The 9,920-nt window shown below is 37.7% G+C and overlaps 1 protein-coding gene across 2 annotated transcripts in view; it reads right to left on the bottom strand.

The window, feature by feature from the left end:
* LOC107629165 overlaps positions 3,322–9,920 on the bottom strand; it is a 7,393-nt gene continuing 794 nt past the window's right edge. Inside the window, exons 2-14 of one of the 2 annotated variants that reach the window (XM_016331878.2) lie at positions 9,615–9,714; positions 8,887–9,014; positions 8,484–8,637; positions 8,245–8,354; positions 7,897–7,980; positions 7,748–7,796; positions 7,572–7,663; positions 7,216–7,345; positions 6,973–7,052; positions 5,420–6,888; positions 4,776–4,889; positions 3,954–4,697; positions 3,322–3,749 (exon numbers count right to left, since the gene is read on the bottom strand). In XM_016331878.2, the coding sequence (XP_016187364.1) occupies positions 4,123–4,697; positions 4,776–4,889; positions 5,420–6,888; positions 6,973–7,052; positions 7,216–7,345; positions 7,572–7,663; positions 7,748–7,796; positions 7,897–7,980; positions 8,245–8,354; positions 8,484–8,637; positions 8,887–9,014; positions 9,615–9,707 (3,078 nt within the window). In that variant the 5' untranslated portion in view covers positions 9,708–9,714 and the 3' untranslated portion in view covers positions 3,322–3,749; positions 3,954–4,122. The remainder of the gene's footprint in view (positions 3,750–3,953; positions 4,698–4,775; positions 4,890–5,419; positions 6,889–6,972; positions 7,053–7,215; positions 7,346–7,571; positions 7,664–7,747; positions 7,797–7,896; positions 7,981–8,244; positions 8,355–8,483; positions 8,638–8,886; positions 9,015–9,614; positions 9,715–9,920) is intronic. The other variant, XM_016331879.2, reaches the window with a different exon arrangement.

The following is a 9,920-nucleotide window of genomic DNA, read 5'->3' as shown; positions in this document are numbered from 1 at the left end:
TTAGTTGTTATTATGATTATTAGAGTCCCTATACTTTGGGCAATTTACATAAATAAAATAAAAAAATACAACAATTAGAAAAATCAGACGCAAATGCAATAAACTTAATTATATATAATTTGTGACACTCTAACGCGGTTTCTAATTACACGTAATCCACTAGATCTTGTCGCGGATTACGTTCAAACGCTGCGAACACATAAACCGCTACACCCTGTAACGGTTTATGAAGATATAGGCCCTGTATTTCGCGAAAGACCCTATAGTGGATTATGAAGGACCTGAAACTTTGGAACAAATTCATGAATACCAGTATAATAGTAACAACCCATGATGTAAAATGTACGAAGTCATACAAATATACTCGTCATAAGTAATAAGTCATAAGCGTCGTACAAATATATGAAGCCATAGAAAATATAATAGCCACAAGTCATTAACACTAACACAAAATAAATTACTACATAAGTCATACAAATATAATAGTCACAAGCCATTAACACTAACAGAAAATAAATAAGTCATATTTTATACAAATATAACGGTTGGAACTAACACAAGGGGCGCTACTGTTGGTCACCACCATCATCATGATCGTCCCCAAATGGACCAAATAGGTGCGAACCTGTGTCACATTGAGTCGGACGCCTAACTCTGGTCGCTCGCTGATCTCCAGGTGGAGCATCCTATAGACTCACTCCAAATGCAGATGGCGGCGTCCCCCCATGCCAAACCAAGTCTGTTTGCCACCCTACACATGCATCGGTACAACCAGGCCAACGCAGCTGCGCCCCAACTATAGCTGCCTATGTCGTCAAGTCTCGCCACGAATGACAACTAGCGAAGGTGGACCCGATTACCACTCTTGTCCATGAACAGCTGTGTCGATAGAAGCATCATAATATACGCATGTGCATATATGGGCACGATCTCCTCGGAAGTATTAGCCGGTAACACCTTGAACCTCTCATGGAACCATGTGAAGTGGACCGTGTATAACTTTCTCTTATCCGGTGGCGGAAGCTCACCAGATATCTCCTGGAACCACTCCCACGTCGGTCTGGCCCCCTCGATGTGCAAGTGGAAGTCAGTCATGCACCCAGAAACAGGTTGTTCATCTACGGGCAGCCCCAACTGATATGCCACATCCTGGAGCGTGACAGTACACTCTCCGAACGGCATATGGAAAGTGTGGGTCTCAGGCCGCCACCTCTCAATAAATGCGCTGACCAGAGGCTCATCCAACCAGAACCAATGCGCGTTCAGCCTAGCCAAGTGGTACAACCCAGCCCTCTCCAAATAAGGCATGATCCTATCATGTAACGGCATATTCTATTGCCTGCGAACGCTATAAATACATCGAGTTGGCTGCATATTCAAAAATAAAGAACAGCCGATTAATTTCTAATACTGACATCACCAAACCATAATTTATGTTTCAAGACATAAACTACCTAGGTTTTAAATCAACTTCAGGACAACAAACATCACAAAATTAAATCAACTTGTAAATCTTAAATTTCTATTAGTAAACCATACACCTCCAAAAAATCAGGTTTCAAATTTCCAACTTTAGATAATTATTGCAAAACTAACAAGAAGCCATAAATCCTACATTTCAAATTCCAATCTTAATTTCTAAATATCTAACTTCAAATTTTCTACATTTAAATTTAAATTTTAAATTTTAATTTTCAAACCCTAAACTAAACTAAGGTTCTATTTTCCTAATTAATAAATAACTTCCTTAAGATTAAATAAAATATTCAGATATTATCCACCTCAAAGAGAATAAAGAGACTTACTTTTTCATTAATGGTTCCGGCTATGTGAACAACGCTGTTGAGTCGGTACAAGCGCCTTTCATCTTCCATAGTTCCACTTAATGGAACTACTCCAAGAAACTCACCATAAATCCAACCTTTTTTCTCTAACTTCTCTCTACTTTCTCTCTCTAAGTCACTATCAACACTCATGAAATGAAATCCGCTATACACTTACGCAGTTTTTATAGTGAATCACTCCCTTCATAATCCGCTACAGGGTCTCACGAAATACACTTTGGACCTATATCTTCAGCTGCGTTTGAACGTAATCCGCCTGTCGCAGATTACGTGTAATTAGAAACCGCGTTAGGGTGTCGCGGATTACATATAATTAGATTTGTTGCATTTGCGTCTGGTTTTTCTGATGGTTGTATTTGCGTAACACTTTTTTCTATTTATTTTATTTATGGCAATTGCCCCTATACTTTCAATGATTATTATTATTATTATTGAAATATCACATAATACACCAAACTTTAGTCACATATATTAGGGATAACTTTGTTTGGATGCACACAATTTTAGGTTTATGAAGATTTCATTCTAACCCCTCTAAATGAATATATTTCTACTAAGCCCCTTAATTACTCTATTTTTTATTTATCCCTTTAGTTGCTTAAAGTCTAAAACTATCATGGGTTATATTTCTATTATGCCCCTTAAATTACTCTATTTTTTATTTATCCCTTTAGTTGCTTAAAGTCTAAAACTACCATGAAACCCATGATGATTTCTCGTTGAGTGTTGCTGAGATTTTCAGCTTTGAGCGTGACAACCAATGTGACCTCCACCAACAGCATCGGTGAAGCCCAACACTATTGTGTGCTTTGTACTAGTCTGGATCAGAGTCGCTATTGTGAGAGGGGTGAAGACCGCCATTCTGTAGAGGCGAGGATGATGCCACTGCTGCCTTCATCCCTACAGGCATTGGCACTTTTGGGTTGCCACCTACTCTTCCTCTACCCAGCTCCCTCCTCTCATCCTCTCCCTCCCATCAACCATCCAATATCTGCCACCTCTGCTTCCTCTTCTTCCTAGCTTCATCCACCTTTGCAATATATACATTAAGGGGGCAAGCTAGAGATGCGTTCATTTAGACAGGGAGAGTTCAAATCCATAATCCTATCCCTTGTGTTCTTGTTATGCCACAATATTCGAGTACACCTAATGTTATTTGTGTTTTTTGATAAATAAGCTAGGTAAGTTATGCTCATCACAGCTTTGCTCATTACGAATAAAATTAACACCACTTTATCTACCTAAACTTAAAAACTTATTATTTTTCAGAAAATGCAAATCAACCAACGAAACTGTAACAAATAATATGCGGCAACACTCTCCCATCAATTGTTAAAATAAGCATTAAAATATTAAGTGTCTTGCTAAACAGTTTTGGAGATAATATGCACATTGTAACAAATTCGGGAGATCAACTTGTAGGCATTGTTATTTGTTAGGATTTAAGATAAAGGAGAGAAGTGGAAAAGAATTTAACTGGTGAAATGGAGTGGAGTAAAATTTAATAGCAAACAAAGGAAGCTCATAACATTACCACGGGCTCCCATTCATTCTCAAAACCATCAACCCAAACAAAAGTAGAGAGAGAGAGAGAGAGAGAGAGAGAGAGAGCTTGGAGATTTTTTTAAGGGGGAAAAAAAGGAAAGGAGCCAATTGGCTTTGCCGGACATGCCACAGTATTACACCACATACCCACAAGGGAGGTTAAACGATACGGAAAAATACAACAATAAATGTGACTTAAACTATGTGATTTTTTTTGAACCAACAAGTTCTCACCCTCCGAAGGGAAAACACTCAACTAAGATCTACCTGCTAGCACCGGCAGTTTGATCACATTAGTCATTAGCATTGATGGTTGACGTCTTGAAAACACCAGCACAGCTCCCGTCCGCAAATCCAGAACTGGAATGGATTAGAAAAAGGGGAACATGAGGGAATAGTTACAGAACAAGACAATGTTTATATGACGATAACATTATACCCCTTCATTAAGGCTTAAAAAAAGGCACTTAATTTCATTGTCATATGCACCGGCAAAGTGCTAATGTGATATAAACCAATTAAACCATAAAGACTGAATCAAGAGAACAGAAGATCAATAATTACCAACTGCAGCTATAGATTAATGCTTCTTGGGAATTTCATCACTAGGTAGCCCAATACAGCATTACACCAATCCGGAGTCAGTCTCATCTCCGTGACACAAAAACTGTTCTGTCCAATTCTGCACAGCTTCACCAATGCCAACAATAAGAGAATACATAGGCTCGCAAGGTCACATCCCAAATGTTCTATTGTACAGATCACCAGAATTTGGCATCCGATATTTTGAATCATCATATCCCGAGTAAAATTTATTGAATCCAAATCTTTCATTTCTCAAAAGTTCAGCCACGCCTAGATTATTTCCACTTTGCATCTCATTCCACCCATCCCACTGGCCATTTGACATGACTGCATTCGTAGATTGCTGCAGAGACATCTGAGGGTATGGGGAAATATTACTGACCTGGGATTGGTCTAACCTTGAAGATATACCATAAGAATCTCCAAGCTGAGAAAAGGTATTCCCAATATCCGGAAATCGAAGATTCTGTTGAGGCTGTGAGAGAGATCTTTGCATCAATAATTGAAGTCTGGCCTCATTATTATCGAAGTAATTTAACTGTGGCATGAGATTAGATCGCATGTCAAGTGCTGGGGTGTTTAGTGCACCTTGAAATCTCCCTTTACCAACAGCCAAAATAGCAGGGTCCATAAATTCAATATCCCCTGCACCACCGATATTTCCAGTTGGGGGTGTTTGATATGAATTTCTCAAAAAGGAGGAATGGTCAAGCAATGAATTCCCTGTCAAAAATAAGAACATTCATTACCAGCCAATAAATGATTTCAAAAAAGGGCAAGTCAAGAGACATCATAACTAACCAGGCATCGAGTCATAAGCCGGCTCCACTCTCTCATGAGAAGAAAAGCCCGGTGGTGGCGGCCTGCTTGGAACTGAAAATCCTGGTGGGGCTGAAACCTGTGCTCTTGAAACAGCTGTAATACAAAGGAGGCATGGTGTAAGATTATACAAAGCCTAGAAACAGCTAACATTTGCTATAATATTATGAGCAAGTGATATGATTTTCATTCAAATCAGTGATCAACTTAAAACAATACAAATTTGAAATGTAATCTTGGTTGGTATGTATATAAGCAATTGGCATTTAGCCTGAGCAAAATGAAAATCATGGATGACATACAAAATTCTTTTTTCCATCTAGCAACCCATCAAAAGCAAAGACGAATCAGCTTTGCAGGACAAAATAGAACGTCAAAATTATTCTAACATACACATCAATATCCAGTACAAACTAATAAAATCACAGAAGTGATGATAGTACCAAGCAAAAGGGCGAAAAGAAGTGGTGTGTGTGACATAGAGGATATAACAAAACCAATATCTGCCAGAAAAGAACTCAATACAAATTTTGAAAATGCATCTTCCTAAATGTTAAAGCAAAATGGCCCAAAATGGCATGTAAGAGTAGTGCAGTCAGTTTAAGGGAAGTTATTTTTATAACCACCTGAAAGCTTGTTATTAGAGTGAAGAAAATGACCACTGCTGATATTTTCAGCATCCTCGAAATTACTTGTGGAAAAACCATTTGCTATGCCCAATTTATCCATATAGTAATCTCCTTCCACAAAATCATGGATGACAGAGGACGTCTTTAGCTGTGGTTGGCTCACACCATAAGATGGATGCACATCATGGGATTGAAATTTGGATTCCTCCTGCCTCGCAAAAGAGAATCTAGATTGATTATTACTTTGAACTTTCCAGGAGCTAGATTTCTTCATCGAACCAGACTGGTTTTCAGTGTTGTCACCCAACAACTTAGCTAAATTATGTGGTGATGTCATTGAATCATCCCATGGATCCAAGTCCATAGACAATATATTTGAAATTATACTACTCTCACCCTTATCAATAGCACAATCTCGTCCAGTATTAACTGCTTCACTAACTAATCTTCCAATGCTTTGTCTGTTCCTTTCATCAAGCAAACCATAAGAACTGCTGCTGACCAATTTTTCAGGGTATCCACTATATACAGAGGAATTTGAAAGATATTCATTCCTATCTCTTTCATTAGCTGACACAGAACCAGCATTTGCACCAGTACATGATTCACCAAGCTGCTGAAGATGAGGGCTAGAATGGCTTGATACATGAAGGAAACTGGTTGACTTTGGCAAATAAGATCGGCAAACAACTTCTGGATCCTTAAGTCTTTGATTATCAAAAGATGCTACATCATCTTCAACACTATCTGAAACTAATTGTGAATGAGAATCCAATCTCCAATCTAAATGTTCCCTTGAACTACAAACCCCATTATCTGAGCTAGCACCTTTACCAGCCTCATTTGAAGTTATTAAATCTCTAAATTTGTCAACATTTTGCTGTGTTCGTTGAATTTCAGGAGATTTAATCAAGAAATCAGAAGGCGGGCTACTAGGTTTGGTTATGCTGGAATTTTCTTTTGCAGCATCTCCATCAATGTCAATGGAGGATAACTCACAGGACAAATTCTGAATCTCTTCATTGGTAGCAGTAACTGCTTCCTCAGGACCAGAGCTGCATGATTGTCCAGTGATGTAAGTGGAATTTACGGTGTTTAGTGTAGTACAACTACCTCTATCACTATCTTGAGAAGTCAGAGAAGACAACTGGCTATTCAATTTTGTAGGCACGGGAGAAATGTCCGAAGCCAAAGTTTTATCACCTGTACTAGCCACAATGTCGACACTATTGTATTGTTTCATGGGTTTCAACAGCCCATTTTTCACTCTAGGCATACCATGACTCCCATCACCTGATGGTGGCCTTTTTGTCACATCACAATGCAATGCAGAAGCCTGAACTGTACCAACAACAGCAGCAGAAAAAGGTAGTGAGCTGCCAACTGTATCAGGTTTTGCCTTGGATGGTCCATTTTGACATGATTGACCTCCCACAGAGGGCTGACAATTTGTAGTTTGGGTTCCCCTAGGAAAAAACAAAATATATGTTGGACACAATTATCTCATGATAATTCACCTTTCAAAGTATATATACCACATATTACCATACCATGAAGAACTAGAAGGAAGAGCTCCAGGTCTCCCACAAAATCCATTAGGAGGTGAACCTCTTACCGTGCATACAGAGTTCTGATTCATCATTAAATAGAAAATGTCAGTTTATTCCTATTCAACTGATGGCTGCACAAATACACTTCACAAGTAGTTTAGCAATTGCTAAAAGATGAACAGACAACATATCGAAAGATAATCCCAAAAAGAGGCAATAGTACACAACAGGAGAAAATCTTACACTTGAAGCATTTTTAACAATAGGCTTTGCCGAGGAGTTATTCATGCCATCATCAAACGGTGGAGGTAATATACTCCCCGTCCTCCTTTGCGTGTTGTTTGTGGCACCAGTGATTTGCTGAACTCGACTTCTTCAAAACAAGAGAGCAAGTCAACAAACAATTATATAAAAGCACTACATTCAGTTCAAGATTCAAAAAAAGAGATATGTAAAATGAACCCCCAAATACATAACAAATGATCTAATTGACTTTACTAAAGAAAAAAATCATCATGATAAAAAAATTGCTGAATATCAACAAATGATAGATGTTATTTTTAACCGAAAAGTTTTGAAAAGAAGTTATAAAAAAGTACCTGGTGTATGCTGAAATTATTTCATCTTTTGTAAAACTATCTTCTTGAGAGCCAACCTCATGTAGATATAAACAATCAGGATTGCTGCAAGGCTGGTTATAGAGATATATCCCCAATTAAAAGCATATTCAATTAAGGCACAATTTAAAAAACTGCAAACACAGTATCTTTCATACCGCATTTCGGAGCCATGCATGACAATATTTTGTGGTCCCAAAACAAGCCCTGAAAATGAGTTTAAAGGCGAATATAATTGTTAACCAAGACTTTGGGTCATACATGCCATATGCAAACCAAAAAAGATAAATATGTATGTTTTTTGTACCTTAGAGGTCTACCCTCCAAAACAAATCCATGTACATTTTGAATACAGCGAATTGCTTCTTCCTCCTTTGAATAAGTAATATATCTGAAACAAAACATCCAATTAGGAACTGCCCATTAAAGTAATTAAACATGTTTGTACAGACGGACAGAATATATCAAAGAAAGGGCCACAAATATGCTGCCACCTTTTTTAAGTCCATGCTACCTATAACTTGTTGAAATCATTTTGTTGGTTGTAAGAATTGTTCAATAACCCAAAACAACGCATAACAAAACACGGCAAGGTAACCGAGAAAACCATAATGCCAGTGAGGAGAAAACTAAACCACACAATAAAATAACTTACACACTGCATGTCTCATTTGGAAACTGCTGAATGACACCAGCAGCTGTCCGCGACATCGACACTTTTAAGACCTTCCCGTACTGACCAAAATATTCTCGGCGCTGGAGAAGCTGCATAAATGGTGATTAAAATAAAAAGGAAATTCAATCATGGAAAGGACTGAAAATCAAGGATGAAATATTCTGAATTAGAAAAGGCACCAATCAGGTACTCAAGCAATGAGAAGGTAAAAATTTTACTTCTTCATCTGCCAAGTTGAGAGGCAACCCAACTATGTAAACAAGGTTGCGCTGAATCACTCGCACGCTACTGAGCTGCTTCCTGCCATCAGAAGATTTAGTCTTTGCTTTCTGATTCTTCATCTTTTTCTCCATATGAATCTCATTCACCAATCTATAAGCAAAACAAAAATGGTGAAGGGCTAGTTTCACTTTCTAATAGCTTGGAATGTTAAAAAACTAATAACGAAAACTTCTTTGTCTGACATTATCAGTTGTTCCACGTGAAACATAAGTTGAGATCTCCTAAAATATATCTTGTTGAAATAAATTATTTTGACAAACCATGCTAGGGAATGAAAATTGCTTAGGGAATCAACATAACGTTTCCAAGAATACAGAAATATATGGTTAACATAACAACCTCTCACAGTTTGCAGCCATCCCAACAATCTTTTCCTTATCATAAGGGGAACGACATGCAGGGCATCGACCCTCTGTGTCATCCTTTTCAGCCATGTCCATTATGTGATGCCAGCACCAGACACATATCTACAAAATTAAGGAGAGATTAAACTGACATTCATTGGAATGAATCTTGTGATAAAGACATATAATCAGGAAACCAAACATAGACAGCATCTCGTATATCACAAGTACAAGTTGAATTGATTTGAGAGAAAAAGAAGGCATACTGTGTTTTAACCACCATTTTTAGCCTCACCGAAGTTGAAACTCCCTCCATCCCTTCTCTTCTATCACTTTCACGTTTTGGTACAACAATGAGAGAAGATGGGGAAAGGGAAGGAGCAGGAAACAATCACAACAGTACAAACTAATATAGAAACACGCCAGTCATGCCGCAAATTTAATAACAAAAAAATATCAACAACAAATGCCAACTCAAAAGATCTCAAGCCAAATAAATTCAGCGTAATAACGGCTAAAACTTGAAGCTTAAAAAATAACAATTGTTCAAATATCAAGATTAACGAAATGTTGTATACAATAAATAAGTAACTAAACTGACAAGGAAATCAAGTAGCCTTTACAAGATGAATATAAAACGCTGTTTTCTTCTGAAATAAATAAATGTCACTATAAAAGCTTCCTAATCATTTCAAGACCATAAGATATTATATAGGGTCAAACCTCATAACCACATTTGCATGGCTTCAACTGCTGATCGGTCAAATCCATCTCTTCAGCACAGAGAGGACAAGTCCTTTCTCCTTCGTCACTCATGATGGCTCTGAATGTAAAGAGGATAAGCCATAAGGCCCAAGTTAGTCAACTAAACATAATTATATCATTATATCAATAATAAATAATTTTCGTCATAAACTTTAGCAGAACATTCTTCTAATAGCCCAAAAAATTGAAGAGAGAAATGACAAAAAGAAAAAATAAATCCACAATCCACCTAAGTACACAGGATAAAAGAAACTCGAGTGACCC

This window comes from Arachis ipaensis, chromosome B03 (assembly GCF_000816755.2).
Source record: "Arachis ipaensis cultivar K30076 chromosome B03, Araip1.1, whole genome shotgun sequence".
NCBI lineage: Eukaryota > Viridiplantae > Streptophyta > Magnoliopsida > Fabales > Fabaceae > Arachis > Arachis ipaensis.
This window is presented reverse-complemented; position numbering and strand designations above follow the sequence as displayed.